This window comes from Mus musculus, chromosome 2 (genome assembly GCF_000001635.26).
Source record: "Mus musculus strain C57BL/6J chromosome 2, GRCm38.p6 C57BL/6J".
Lineage (NCBI taxonomy): Eukaryota > Metazoa > Chordata > Mammalia > Rodentia > Muridae > Mus > Mus musculus.
This window is the reverse complement of record NC_000068.7, coordinates 121,999,688-122,015,961: the sequence shown is the minus strand read 5'-3', so window position 1 is coordinate 122,015,961 and position 16,274 is coordinate 121,999,688. Positions and strand designations below refer to the sequence as shown.

Below are 16,274 nucleotides of genomic sequence, written 5' to 3'. Positions count from 1 at the left end.
CCCTCTCCTGCTATTGACTGCTTTGTGGTTTATCTTTAGATTCCTCAAAGGTAGATATTAGTGTTACCCATTTTATAAATAACATCCAAGACTCCGGAAAGTGAATTCAAATCATGAACCAAGTCAGCTTGTATGTAAAGAGTTCTCACCAAGCTTCTTTGTCTGGATTAACCTCAGATATTTTCTTTTATCTTGGTTCACAGTAATTGAACAGTACGATTACACTGGATGATAATAATTAAGAAACCTGTATTCTACTCCCAGCTGTGACCTTTCATCTGGATATGAATTAATCTGGAAGGTGCAGTTTCCTTGTAGTTTCAAAACTAGATGCTACCTTTAGCCCGACAGATGTGGCTTCATATTCCTTTGATAACAGTATTTTGTAGATTGGCCTGACTTATGTAGGTTATACATAGTGCCAGCACACTCCACTGCACTGAGTCTGATCTTGGTTCATAGCTCCGACCCTGTTTCTCTATTGGCTCTTCCTGATATTTGACTCACTCTATGGTCCTTACAGGCATGTTCTAAGGTCTAAAAGTGAAGAATGTGAAAACCCATATACTTGTAAAACAGAAGGGAAGAATGCTCAAAATTCCATTGTTTTGAAAGGCTGAAAAAATGTCATCAAAGAAAGTACTTCCATAAAAGTTTTATTTATCCCCACAACAACCCTGTGAGGTAGGGTAATCAGGGCATTTGAAGATGAGAAAACTAAATCTACATTACTTGTTCACGGCTATACTGCATAGTAAATAAGTAGAAATTAAATTGAGATTTTTAAATGTCCACGACTTCATATTGATTCATGTGGAAATAAGTAGAGAGAATATTAACTCCCCCCTACCTTAATGCCAAAAGGACACAACCTTGAAAAATCCCAGTTCAAAAGATGAAAGTAGCATTTCATTGCTTATTTCTACAAAGATTTATAAAATAAAAAAATAGTGAAATATTTTAGTTAATATATATAATGGTCTCATTCAGGGACATGTCCTTCAGCTATGTAAATGATCAGCTATTCAGAGTTCTATAAATGCAAACTCTTAATTTAAAAGTATGAATGACAAAACTGGCAATGAGCAGTAGCCTCAATCTTCATTATTCCTCCACGAATTTGAATACGTTCTGTGAAATATGATCCCAGCACTTAAAAAAAAAAAAAAAAAAAAACTACCAGAGAGAGAAAGAGAGACAGAGACAGAGAGACAGGGAAATATGGCTGGTCAAATTTTGCAACCTATTCTCAAACCACATTATTTAAAACAGGATATACCAAAGTTATCTATTTAAATCACTGGGAAAGCTTTAAAAACACAGAACTCTCCAAGCCTGCTGTATAGACGAGGTGGCTTCCCAGGCTTCAGGATGCTGTGCAGTTTAAAAGCTCCTCAGTGAAATTCTGATTAGCAGGTAGGTTTGGTAGTCAACTATATTATCTTAAAATACTAATATTAAAACCATATGCTAGAATAAACTTTCTAAAAGACTAAATTGATTTACAATGGAATTTCAATTCAAGATAACAGAAATATGAATATGAAAATGTATTCTAATGTGACTTAGATTTCAATAATTTAAGCAACGTTTGAATATAAGGTACTGAGTTTTGTGGTTCTTACTCTGAGAACTTTTAGGTATTTTATGCAAAGTCCTAGCAGGCTTTCAACTCAAGGGAAGACATGAGAAGCAATGGCATAGTCAAATACATCAGCACTGAAAAAAAAGCAGCCCCCTCCCCCCAAACCTTTAGGCAAATACAGCCCATGAGAGGAATAAGAAAGTGAATGATTGATAACCGAAGGCCTTTTGGCCTTACACTTTTGTTCCCAGTCCACTCTTCCCCTATAAGGGGAAATAAAATAAACATTCTTTCCTAGTTCTTGGCATAGTTATTCGGTGGGAAACTATTCTAAGTTAATTTAGACATACAAGATTTAAAGAGGTAACAAATAAATACCTAGGAAGACAAAGAGAAGTCAGGTCAGAAAACCTTAACTAGCTAGTGACGTAGTGTATAACACCATCGTATCAGTACAGGAGTGAAGGCTTCAGTGTCCTTTAAGTGACTGACACACGGAAGAGCTGTGATCCTTGTGAAGAGTCTGTGCTTGCTGTACGACTTGTAGGAATAATGGAATGCCTTCGTCACTGATGAGATGAAGTCTCTCTTACAGGAAAGTTGACAACATAATAAAAATGAGCTCTGTTAGAAGGCTGAATGAAAGGAAAAGCTAACAGAAAGTCATTGGCAAAGGTAACTTAAAAACAAAAAAGTCAAACCCTAAAAAACCAAAAAAACAAAAAACCCAGAAATATATAGATATATATATGTATATATATATAAAAACAATGTACACATCCATATCACTGACAGTTACAAGAAAATAGCCATTTATAGAAGTTACACAATGCTTTCAACAAGTCCCAAAACAATTTTGGGAAACAAATAAAGCCATTGGATAAATAAATATACATACTAGCAAATATAAAACAATTTCTGGTTACGAATTGTCATCGATCTCTTTTAGGACCCAGAGAAAAATGGTAATAAATCTGGTCAGGACTACATATATTACATGGGTCTAAAAAATACAACCAAGCAAATATTCTCTAACAATGATACAAATATTTAAAAGAATGTCTTAAAAGTCAAACATTCATAACTGGAAATAGCACAATTTTAATAGGTCCTTAAGAGTTGTAATGTGTACACAGGTAGCTTGCTGTGTGCTTCATGGACCCATGGCCCCTGCATTTACTATAGTCATGTGTGCTGTGTGCACTGACAGGCTGGGCACATTGCAATTAAAAAAGTACACACCTCTGATTAACTAAAAGGAAGCGTTCTACAGTTACCAACAAAGAAAAGATATGATTGAAAGATAAACCTATTAAAATGAAAAGAAGCCAGCAAACTTCTTTATAATCTTCTTTAAACTTTGTTATCAACAACTTTAGAATTACTCAAAGTAATAGAAAAAAATAATCTATTAATTTGGTCTCAACTCTCAGGCCATGTAAACTTTCCCACGTTACATTTCTCTACAAAAGTGTATTGTTGACTCACCTACTGGCTGAGTAGGAGCTCATTCCCCTGGCACAGGCCTGCTTTTTTATTATTAAAGTGCCCACAGGCACTATGGTATAAGTGTTTCCCCTTTTAAGATGTGGGAAGGGCTTTGAGACTGTATTTACTTAATTCCTGATCAAGTACATTGTCAACAATTATGTTTGTCAAAAATTCAATCTTGTACAGGTTTTGGGGTTTGCTGTATAAGCATAAAAATGATGGGGGCAAGAAGATATTAACTAGGTTCACAATTTTGAGAAAGAGCATATGTAAAGGTAACATATTTACATTTTATTTCAAGAAAGACATAAGACAAACAGCATAAAGATGCCCAGGTGCCCTAAAGATAAATACATTTCGAAGATTCTCATTAAAATGAATCTGTAGTATTGTTCCTGCAAGCAAAATACCTTTTTTTTTTAAATAAAAAAAATCTGAATTGCAAATGCTTTTGCTTTTTTTTTTTTTGCAGAAAATCTGCCATGATTATTTTTTTTAATGAATAAGGATTTTCCACAAAACAGGCTTGCTCTACATGCTAGATTTTTAAACAGTTCAGTGACACAATATGCTAACTACATACACAACAGATAATATAGTAAGAAAACACTCAACCTGATGAAAAGTTAAAATCTTCATTAATACACTGAAAACTGACAACTCATGCCTTTAAAATCAAAAATACAAAAATTAAATGTTTTCCTAAAAAGATTTCCTTATTTTAAGGATTCATTTGAAAATGAAGCTGCATGTAATTTGTACAATAAGTTGTACAAGTAAACAGGTAATATACATAAAAAATTAACTGACATACTCCTCAATTATCAATTGTCCACCTTTAATTTCCAATACTGTACTTTCTTAACAAGCATACAAAATATCAAACTTCTCTTTAGAAAAAGTGCCGTTCTTTGACATCCTTTACACAAAAACAGTCTGAGCCTGCGGCATGTTAATGCAGTTGAGAGGCAAAGCATACTGACTTTTACAAATTCTACCTTCCATAAAAAGCCTCCTGAAAAGGAGATTACACGCCACTATAAAAATATCAACCTCTTGTGGTAGCTGCATTAGAGAACCAAGGCGTGACGACTTATTTTCATATAGCATAGAAAACCACTATGAGCACATTGACTGCACTGGTGGCCCGGGAGTGTACTGTGCCACAGGATTATGCATAGCCACCGTTAGGTACCACAGCTGTTACACAGAGCTTTAAACTGATTGTAACTGGGAGCATAACAGAGGTACTACCAGCCCATGCAAAGTAAAAATACTGAGTCACTGTGCTGAATACTTCCTTCCTGGAGAAAACCCAAAGGCAGCAGTAACCGAATCAAGCCCAACAGGTGCCTGAACTCGTTCTCCTCAAAGGCTAGTGAGCACAGTGAAGTCTGAGGTATACCTTTATCCATTAAACGTGTGCCATTGCAAGATATTACCATCTGGAATACATGTCATCACAATGGTTCATTCAAATCATTTGAATATTAGTCATTCATATATTCTTAACTACCCAGTCTCTTGATTTTTGAAGATTTCACCTACAGTAGAATATTACAGAACAAAATATAAATGCATCTTTTAAATGAAACTTAACATGGACTAAAAGTAGAGAATATTTTTAAACAAATATACAATATGCAGGCAGACAAAGCAGGAAAACGGCCATTCAAATGTATAATTAAAAAAAAAACTAAAAATTGACTATTTCCAGAAAACTATGAAGCGCCTTAACTAAAAGGAATGCATCATGAGATTCTAATCTAATACAGGTCAGAAATGTAAAAAGGTTATAAACCTTAACAGGAAAAATAAAACAACTTTTACTGGCCATTCCTGTTGAAATGAGAATAGTGAAGTAACAGAAGAGTGGCTACAAACCCACTGAGAGCACCAAACAGAGAGAGAATGAAAGTCCACTTTCATCTCTGTTATTATCATAAAATCCTGTGTAACTACAGGTCAAACTGCTGGTGGCAGAAACAGAATTCGTTATGAGCTGCAGATGTCCTATACATAGAGTCTCACTGGAGCTGTCTACTCTACAGACGCTTCTGTTTTAGCCTACCCACTGTATGTGTTCAATCCGAGAGTCTCTTTCTGTAACCCTTGATTATTATTGGGCACCAAAGATAAGAAAGCAAGACGGGGTACAAAAATGCAAAATTTCAACAGTAATGGCAATGTTTTTGTCTTAGTCCAAAAGGGTCCTGCATTCTCTCCCCCCCTTCAGTGATATGACAAGTCTCTGAACTTAATCTGGGGGCAGCAAATCATGCAATCGAAATCTGTCTCTGATGTGAGGCCGGACATCTTCATTCTGTGTGAAGAAAAGATTACTTTTAAAAAGCCATATAATTTCTATGAGATTGTCTTATAATCTCTAAACAGCATAGTGCATTTACTTAGCTGTTCTATATTAGTGAGTACTTTAGAGGTGATTTCGAGCATGTGGGAGGTTATTTAAAAGTTATATGCAAACACCCGACTTAAACTTTCTAAAGGACTTGAGCACGTGTAAGTATTGGTATCATGGGGGATACTGGTCCACTCTAAAAGGGCTATGAAGGGGTGACTATGTATTAAGTACAATATAAAAATAAAATAAACCCAAAATTTAGACTCAAGATTTTGTTTTTGTTTTAATTTTAATTTCTTTTTGTAAAAACAGTTAAAGCTGGCGTGGTGGCGCACGCCTTTAATCCCAGCACTAGGGAGGCAGAGGCAGGCAGATTTCTGAGTTCGAGGCCAGCCTGGTCTACAGAGTGAGCTCCAGGACAGCCAGGGATACACAGAGAAACCCTGTCTCAACCCCCCCCCCCCAAAAAAAAACAAAAACCAACAAAACCAAAACAAAAAACAGTTAAGAGTTGTGCCATTAAATTCTATTTTCTAGAAGAACGAAATTCCTGTAAACAAACAAAAAAAAAAAAAAAGAAAGAAAGAAAAGAAACGAAACCTATGAAACAGTGAAGTCTGACAGGCCTCATTTTAATTTCTAACATAATTCAAAACTGTTCAAGGAAAACAACAGAGGCCAGTGAGTTTTAGGACCTTGAGTGAGGCTACAAATTACGAAATCTGCTACCTTCCTCCAGGAGAGAATATTATTTATTCTGCTTTTGCCTCCAAGGGAAGAATTTTTCTTATAAAATCTGTGAAGAACGGGAACCTTTTCTGAGTCCTTGCTCTATCCAATCTTCCTGGCTTCTTTACTATTTTCCCCACGTATCACTTAAAGAAGGAAGTAGTTGGGCTGGTGAGATGGCTCAGCGGGTAAGAGCACAGACTGCTCTTCCGAAGGTCCTGAGTTCAAATCCCAGCAACCACATGGTGGCTCACAACCACCCGTAATGAGATCTGAGGCCCTCTTCTGATGCGTCTGAAGACAGCTACAGTGTACTTAATAAAACTTTGGGCCTGAGCGAGCAGGGACTGAGTAAGTGGGGCGACCAGAGCAACTGGAGCAAGCAGAGGTCCTAAAAATTCAATTCCCAACAACCATATGAAGGCTCACAACCAGCTGTACGTGTACTCATATACATAAAAATAAATAAATAAATCTTTAAAAAAAAAAAAAAAGAAGGAAGTTGTTTAAGCATCTTGACCTTCACGGCATTATACCATTCAAGAGGCAGAGGAAGGCAGATCTCTTTGAATTGCAGGCCAGTCTAATACACTTAAGTTCCAGACCAATCAAAATTATAGAGCAAGACCCGGCCTCAAACAACAAGAAAAACAAAACCCCATCTTGACCATTTCTTTGATCAATTTTTCAGGCCACTAATAAACTTCCTCTGAATACCAGCTGCATCATTCATTGGAGGCTCAGTGCCCCGGGGCAGAACCTTGGCAATTACAGGTGATAATAAATTTCTCTGCTTCTAATCAAAATCATATGTTCACCAGGAACTCGCAAGTTACTAGCCTCCCAGGTAGTTGTCTGTCTCACCCCACCAGACAATCTGACTCTCTGTCTGTCTCCCTCTCTCCCTCAAAGTGCTGGAATTAAAGGTGTTCCCACTGCCTGGCAAGGAAAACATTTTAAGAAATGCTTTGGACTTCCTTTTGCTAACTGATCCAAAGAACTGTCTGCACCTCTGGAGTCTGGGTTCACAGTGCAAGGCCAAGCTCACTATTACTCTACCAACAAGATCTCTGCAGGGTACTCCTTCTGTTTATTTTTGTACATTTAATGACAGAGGATTGACATCAAGTGCCTTGTAGATACTTTATCTTTTCAACGAACAAACAGAAATAAATTGTATAAAACACTTTTTTGAGACACAAGTTTCATTTAGTCCCAGGCTAACCTCAAGCTCACCATAAAGGTTAGAATGACCTCATATTCTTGCCTCCACCACCTTAGAGCTGGGATCAACTGACCCATGTGTACCACAACACTCACAACTTTTATTTCAATATAAGAATAAGACTAGTTCGATTTCTACTGCATATTATTAACCTAGGCTCAGTGGTTAAGAGTACTGGCTACTTCTTCCAGAGTACCTGGGTTTAATTCCTAGCACATGGCATGTCACAACTGTCTGAAACTCTAATTCTAGGAGATCCAGCATCCTCACAGAGAAATGCAGACCAATAGCCAATGGACATGAAATAAAAATAACGGGCTGGAGAGATGGCTCAGGGGTTAAGAGCACTGACTGCTCTTCCAGAGGTTCTGAGTTCAAATTCCAGCAACCACGTGGTGGCTCACAACCATCTGTAATGGGATCTGATGCCCTCTTCTGGTGTGTCTGAAGACATCTAAAGTGTTCTCACATACATAAAATAAAAAATTATTTAAAATGAAAAAACAAACAAACACAACCTAATTTCTTTTACTCTGCCACAATCTTCTACTGGTTAATTATTTGTTGTTGCTGTTGTTCTTTTTTAGGGAGGGTCTGGTGACATTTATAACCTAGGCTGGCCTCAATCTGATGAGTTTGCTGCCTCTGTCTTCTGAGTTTGTTTACAGTTAACTTTAAAAGCCAATACACATACAGATTTGTTCAATATAGTTCAATTAACAACAACAAAGATCAAATAGACCATATACTTACCAGTTCTACAAGCTTCTCCAGAAATGGAATCAATTTTAGGAGTTCATTGTCATTTTTATCCATAAACCAGCTTTCTATAGGGATTCCATTAGAAAGCTAAAACAATAAATATATAATTAAGTTCTCTTTAACTACACTAGCCTGCTTCGGAATACTAAAGAAAGACACTTAAGTAACTATGGATGTAAAAGTTCCACTGGAAAGAAATGCTACTAAGGCTTCACTGACAGCTCAATAATGTAAGAGAGCGAAATGAGTAAAATGCAGCTAACTCATTGTTCAGGGTGGCTCACTTCCTTGGTGAATACAAAGTTAATCAACAAAGAAGGGCCACTAAAGCATTTCTGCAATATTCATTCAAGCAAGTTACTAGAACAATGCTAGTCACCGTGGACTAAAGACATATCTTCAATCTAAACACTATCAGAAAGCCTATGTGTGCAAATGCTTATACAAAGACCAAGCCCTTGCTAAAACCATCTAAGAAAACACTTCAAATTATTTAAATCAATAGATCAGAATATTGATTATTTTAGTTTTTAAACATGATTATAACTATAATTTCATAAAATATCAAAATGCTATTAAATTACTTACAACCCTCTAAGTCTATCTTCAGATTTACTACATAAAATTTTCTTAATTTATGTTGTAGACTTCATGTAGAAGACATTTTTCATAAGTACTTATCTATTTGGCATTTCTAATCTTAAAAAATAACTAAGGACACTGAAAAATCCCATTTTTTTTCTATCATATTATTCTTGGCAGAGGTTGTCTTCTTTATATTTTATCCAACTGAATTTTTATAGGAATCTTCTTCCCACCTGATAGGCAAAGGCTTGTGGTGAGTTGTCAATTATTATAGTTTTGGAAAGATCTCTCCCAAGGATATTCAAGTCCTTTATATAGTTTCCTTGTACACAAACACAATGTTCACGGAAAAGCCGGTGCCTAAACAAAAATGAAGACAAATCTTAAAACATACACAGAAGCATCCATATACAATAAACTTTCTAAATATTCTTTCCTCTCAGGAAGCAAACTGAAATAGAAATAAATACTGGGGCTAAGCTGTGGGCTAGTTTCAACATAAAAATTCATAGCAATTATTGAAACCTTAAAAAAAATTACAATGATTTAGAAAAATGTTGGTTTATACCATGTCATAAATTATAATGTTACAAAAGGGAATTAAAACTCTTAAGTTGTTTTTGTAATTTAATTACCCAGGAAAGCTCAGCTCAGATGCAGCATTTGGTTGTCAGCGAGGTCCTGCTTTTTAACCAATTTTCCAGATGGTTGACTGAGGCACAAGTGACTTGCCCAAGATCACAGTAAGTCTTTGGTTAGCCCCGTATTGGAACCCAGAATCCTCCTGGCTCCCAGTCCTTTGCTCTAACCAGTAGACCACACAGCCTCCCTATCCCTGTACATGCCAGAATAGAAAATATAAGAAGGTATGTTTCTGTATTGGAATTAAAATAATTTTTTAGTTTTCCTTACAGTTTTTGAGAAAAGATGCTTGCTGCTGAGGCCAAAGCATTCCATCATTTCAACATTTCCCAAACACCAATTTTTTAAAAACGTGTGTGTGTGTGTGTGTGTGTGTGAGAGAGAGAGAGAGAGAGAGAGAGGGAGAGACAGAGACAGAGACAGAGAGAGAGACAGAGACAGAGACAGAGAGAGGGGAGAGGGAAGAAGAGAAGGGTGAGCTAAAAGAATGGTGACTGATGTCAGGCAGACTGGTGTCAGGCAGTGGTAGTGGTAGCACACTCCTTTAATCTCAGCACTCAGAAGGCAGAGGCAGGTAGATTTCTTTAGTTTGAGGCCAGCCTGGTCTACATGAGTTCTAGAATAGCCAGAACCACACAGAGAAACCTTGGCTCGAAAAACCAAACCAAAACAACAACAAAAAAACAGGTTTAAGTATTACAAATGTAAACTAATAACCAATCTTTACAAACTAAATAGAAAATTCTGTCAATTTAAAAGCTATTAAAAGCTTTAAAGTCATATATAAATTATGCAATCCACATTTATAAGCAATATATTATCATCCTTTAAGTATTACTGATAACTGACTTGTGGGTCTTTCACCTTCATGCCCTTTGCCTTAATGGTTGAGTTCGTCTTGCTTACTAATCCTAAACAAATTTTTATGAGCAATATACTACTCGGTCTGTTCTTTTAGTTTTATAATTTCAAGAAAGGAGCATTTTCAGCCAGGCGTGGTGGCACACGCCTTTAATCCCAGCACTAGGGAGGCAGAGGCAGGCAGATTTCTGAGTTCGAGGCCAGCCTGGTCTACAGAGTGAGTTCCAGGACAGCCAGGGATACACAGAGAAACCCTGTCTCGAAAAACCAAAACAAACAAACAAACAAACAAACAAACAAAAAGGTATTTTTCTACATACCATTCTGTCCAAGTTCAACATTTAAGAGGCATACACAACTCATTTTAAAAAAATCTAGCCTTAGTGGCAATGACAAAGAGAAAGTCTTAGCCACCTGTCACCCCCTTTTTCTCTCTTTCCCTCTTTTCTACTTTTTATTTTTCAAGATAGGGTTTCTCTATGCAAGCTTCCTACATCTCCTTTCTCTACTCTTTTTTTTTTTAAGATTAATTTATTTATATGTAAGTACACTGTAGCTGTCTTCAAACACTCCAGAAGAGGGAGTCAGATCTCATTACGGATGGTTGTGAGCCACCATGTGGTTGCTGGGATTTAACTCCTGACCTTCGGAAGAGCAGTCGGGTGCTCTTACCCACTGAGCCATCTCACCAGCCCTCCTTTCTCTACTCTTGATCACTCACTTAGCCTCACTCCTAAACCTTAGAGCAAGATACTCTCTCTTCAGGTGACAGAAATAATGGAATTGATTTTCAAAATCTCCCAAGGCATCCCTGCTAACCAGAAACACACTCTATCTGCTGGGTAATGGCATATTCAAGGAACCGAGTCCAGATTAGAATAACATCAATGATTAAGCCAATTTTAATCTCTAGGTAAATGCATGTAACATTTTCTTTACATGGGAGGAGGTAAATCTGCTCTTAAATCTTTTCTATTCTGCTTCTACTTCTCTAAGCCATTACAAAGTCAGTATAACAAGCATTATCTCAGAGACATGGAAGTAAAACAAGGCTACAGTGAAAACCTCCACCACCTCCCTGCTCCCATTCCCTCCCTGAAATTCCCAAAGAAATGAAGATATAGATGTAACAGTGAATAAATATAATTTGACTTTGCAACCCTTTAAGGAATGTCTGTCTTAAGTTAAATAATTAGGAACTCTTTTTTTTGTCCACTCATTTTTTAAAAGATTTATTTATTATTATATGTAAGTACACTGTAGCTGTCTTCAGATGCACCAGAAGAGGGAGTCAGATCTCATTACAGATGGTAGTGAGCCACCATGTGGTTGCTGGGATTTGAACTCAGGACCTTTGGAAGAGCAGTCGGTGCTCTTAACCACTGAGCCATCTCTTCAGCCCCCAATTAGGAACTCTTAAAAGAGTTGTGGGACTTAAAAAATTCATTTACTGTTCAACACAATAAATCTCTAGATAGTAGCCAACAGCAAATGGCCATTAAAATGAAATAGAATCATGGTAATTACATAGATGGGTAACAGACATTTCTACTATTTCTTAATTAAATTTACCTGACCAGTTGCTTTTTAGGGTCTAGTATGTTCAGTAACTTGTCTGCATACACCTTCTTAGAAGCAGTAAAAAGAATGATCTACAAATTCAGGGAAAAGAAGTAATCAATTATACATGATCTAAATATGGGTACTATATTGAATAAAATAAAAAACATGGGAAAAATAGTTTAAGCAAATTTACCTCATACATCTGAGACATTCGTTCCAGGAATTCCCTGAAGAATGGTCTTAATCTCACATAAACCTGAAGAAATGCAAAGACATTTTTCAGCAAATAAACATAAAATAGAAACCATCTTAAGATACTGTGCTCTAACTTTGGACATATTATAATTTAAAAGTTCCACAGAAATAGAAATATTTACTGGGTGCCACTCAAAACAAATATACTTCATGTACCAAAAGCACTTAAGGAGGTCTTTTAGAGAAATAGTAATTATTGTTTTATTTTTAAAATACAACAGTACTTCACTGAAATGTAATTTCAAAAAGCATTTCAACTAAAAATAGAAGATTTCCCTCATTAGATTTTGATCCACCAAATCATCTCCATCTTCCAACCAGGTAGCATCCATCCAATCATTTGCAGACTGTGTGTCGAGTTCTAAGCTGACCTGTCTCAATGACCTTCCTCAGAATTTCTTTTAAACAAACACTCTTAAAAACACTACTATTTAATTTTTATATTAAGATAAGGAATAGTCAAGAATGTGGTATCTGGATTGGTGAGCTTAAATACAGCCCTCCCCCCTTTAGTGTAGAAGGGTAGGTTTGATAACTGAGATTGTAAGTACACAAAGACAACAGCTCTCAAAGCCCACTGTTCAGGATATATAAACATATGGGTTGAGACAAGGTTTCTCTGTGTTGTCTTGGCTATCCTGGAACTTGCTTGGTAGATCAGGCTGACCTCAAACTCAGAGATGTGAGTCCTGGGATTAAAGGTATGTGCCACCACCCAGATATAAATTTTCCACCTAATTTCTTAACACTATTAATCTTGTAATACACTGCAATATTCAGAAAAAGCACACAAATGGAAGCCATAAATAATCACTGAAACTACTTAAAGACTTTCTAGTCCTCCATTTACATTCACTTGGTCACTAAATTTTATAAAAGTTTTATACTCCACTGAAAAGTGGGTATTGATTTCAGATACCATAAACAAACAAGCAAGCAAGCGAGTTGAGTTAAAGATTGTGATGTTGTAACAAGCCTGTGTTGAGTATACATTTAATGCAGGCTTAGTTTTCAATTTCAATTCTGTCATCTACATGAAAATGTTCCTGTGACAAAAATGCCAGTTCTGGGAATGTTTTATGGTAAAACAGAGAAAGCATGCAACAAAGAAAACAAAGAAAAGTAGTATTTTCCAATGACTTCCAGATTAGACTGAACCTGTAATTGCATTATACACCCTACTATGTTTGTTACTATGCTATTACTATCTTTAACTGTAACATACATCTAATAAGCTGATACTCTTTCAGAATGAAAAGTAGCACTCAAGATAGAACTGAGTGCACTGCTAGTGTTTCCTTAACTGCAGACTACAAAGAGTAACAAGAGATGTCTATCACAGTTCCACTCTGCAGAACAGATTCACCACTTTATCAGAAATGTGTCACAGAAAGGTTGTAAGACACAGATAACATAGTGGGGGGTGAGGGTGGGGAATTAGGAAGAAAAAAAAGGTCAGGTCTAAAAGGTCAGCTCCATAGGGAGCTGTACCATGTGATACAAAGGTCAGCTCCATAGGGAGCTGTACCATGTGATACAAAGGTCAGCTCCATAGGGAGCTGTACCATGTGATACAAAGGCACAATCAAAAGCAAGACCAGAAGAGATGAGGTATAAGCCCAAAATGGTCTGTGTCATTAGATGTAAACAGGAATATGAGAGTCAGTGTACGATATAGTCTTTTTTGTTTATTAAATCTATTTGCTGGAGGCAGGGTGTGTTTGTGGTGTGTACATGCCACTGGTCAAAAGACAACTTTCAAAAATCCTTTTTTGTTTTTTGGACCCAGGGATGGAACCCAGATTGTCAGGGTTCATGGCAAGTCTTTCCCGGCTGAGTCATCTTGTTGGCCTCAAAAATTTAGTTCTTGACATTTAAAAGTTTAATTCTTATTATTTAATTGCATTAGGTCACAAAGGTAAACGTGCATCATTTTAAAGATTTATTTATTTTATGCATGTGAGTACACTGTCCCTCTCTTCAGACACATCAGAAAAGGCCATCATGTAGTTGCTAGGAATGGAACTCAGGACCTCTGGAAGATCAGTCAGTGCTCTTAATCACTGAGCCTATCTCTCCAGCACCGACATGTATCATTTTAAATGCTTCAAACCCTAATTCCTCAAGTAACCATTTGCTGTTTTCCATCTCCAAACTTAAGTCTCATAAAGAGATCTATTCTAAAGTACCCCCCTCCTCATTTTCTACCAACTATCCTTCTTCAGACTCAAACCTAAAACGTTTTATTTTGTTGAGACAGGGTCTTACTGTGCAGCCCAGACTTCTCTAGAACTTACTATGTAGCCAAGATGGGTTGGATACTAGGGTGATCCTTCCTGCTTCAGCCTTCTCAATGCAGACACAAGAGTGAGCAACCATGCCCACCCAACCAAACTTAACTGTATAAATTCCCAAAGACCAAAAGAGTGAGCTCACTCTACTTTACCTATATTCTTGCAAACCTGTAGCAATGCTACTCAATCTAAATCTTCTCAACAAACCAAATGTATTTTGAAAACAAAAACAAAGTTTAAAAATAATGCCTACTGATAGTAATAAGTGATTATTATCTGTAAGACTGACAACCACTCAAAAGCAAGCATTTGTGAATACCTCATTAAGCCAAAGTTTTAAAAATTAGAAACATTAGAATCTGCTGAGTGGTAGTGATGGGAGAGTATGCTTTTAGTCCCAGCACTCTGGAGGCAGAGGCAGGCAGATCTAGTGAGTTCAAGGCATAGCATGGTCTAGCAGTGAGTTCCAGGACAGCCAAGGCTACACAAAGAAAACCTAGAAAACAACAACAAAACAACAACAACAAATCATTAGACTCTATTAGAAACTTGTTTTACTAAAATTTAAATTTTATATAGAAAAATTACATAAGAAAATAGTGTACTACATTAACAGTACTTGACAAGGAATAGCTTATTTTCTGCATCCTCTTTGGTATCATGTCAATTAAAACTCCCTAACTGTATGTACATAGTACTAAAAAATGCAAACAGAATCATACTTAGTAAAAGTCAATTACATAGAAAACTACTTATAAATTGATTGTTAACTCTGGCTAAGTTCAAATTTAACTTATTTAAGCAAATAAGTTAAATTTGAACTTATTTAACAAATTGGTCAAACTTATTTGATGAATTTGATCAAGCCTTCATAGTTTCTACTAGTCAGTCATATTAAAAGAAATATTTTACATGATTTTTAAGCCCAGACAGCATAATACTAACATTAAAAAAAAAAAACCCCCCCTCCCCCCACTGGCCATGATAGCGCACACCTTTAATTACAGCACTCAGGAGACAGAGGCAGGCTGATCTCTGAATTTGAGGTCAACCTGGTTTACAGAGCAAGTTCCAGGACATCCAGGGCCACACAGATAAACTATTTGTCTCAAAAAAGATCTTCAGTACATTTTTTTTTTAGAACATCCTTTGAACTTGTTGATATACTATTTATAATTTTTTTATAAATAGTAAATTTATAAGGTAGAATAAGGTTTACATGTGTGCTCAGCCTAGATAGGGCCCTGGGTTCTGTCTATAACACTAAAAGGAACACAGTTTTAGTAGAACTCATTAGAAATACAGGTTTTTAACCCCACTACTCCAGAGGCAGAAGCAGAGGATTTCATTGAGTTTAATACCAGTCTGAGCTACATAATGGGATTGTATTAAAAATAAAAGATAATTAGTGAACACTATTAAATAACTCGAGACAAGTGCAGTGGCGCATGTCATGTCAGTACATGTAATCTCAGCACTTGAGTAGCTGAAAGCAGAAAACAAATGATGCTCAAGTTTCTGAGGAATTAAATGCTGTCATCATCTGGGGAAATATCTTCCAATTAACAGATACACGGGCATGCAAAGTGGCCCTGCCCATTTCCAATCTTTGGGCACACCTTAGTTTCCTCACCTATAAATGGATCCTAAAGTTATAAAGGTTAGATAATACATATAAATCATTTGGTATTGTTGCTACCACATTTGAAGTGATAAAAACTGTTAACTATTAATACCTACCTCTTTATTTAAAAGTAACCAGTAGCCAGTATTATCATACCGGGCAGAACTGAGCACCCACAATTCTAAAGATAACTTACAGTTCTTTTAAGAGAATCCAGTCTCTTAAAAGAGAAATATTACTGGTTCCACTAATATTTTCTTAGCATTAGTATCAAACACAGAAACAAAGGCCACATC

At 36.4% G+C, this 16,274-nt stretch overlaps 1 protein-coding gene across 6 annotated transcripts in view; it reads right to left on the bottom strand.

The window, feature by feature from the left end:
* Nucleotides 1-635: 635 nt before the first annotated feature.
* The window catches only part of Ctdspl2 (CTD (carboxy-terminal domain, RNA polymerase II, polypeptide A) small phosphatase like 2), a 59,929-nt gene continuing 44,290 nt past the window's right edge, over nt 636-16,274 (bottom strand). For 3 of the 6 annotated variants that reach the window (NM_212450.4, NM_001290991.1, NM_001290992.1), the window contains exons 9-13: nt 11,999-12,061; nt 11,815-11,894; nt 8,973-9,099; nt 8,146-8,241; nt 636-5,399 (exon numbers count right to left, since the gene is read on the bottom strand). In NM_212450.4, coding sequence (NP_997615.1) covers nt 5,334-5,399; nt 8,146-8,241; nt 8,973-9,099; nt 11,815-11,894; nt 11,999-12,061 — 432 coding nt within the window. In that variant the 3' untranslated portion in view covers nt 636-5,333. Of the gene's footprint in view, nt 5,400-8,145; nt 8,242-8,972; nt 9,100-11,814; nt 11,895-11,998; nt 12,062-16,274 lie in introns of those variants that run through there. The other 3 variants (XR_001783138.2, XR_003953663.1, XR_003953664.1) reach the window with 2 other exon arrangements.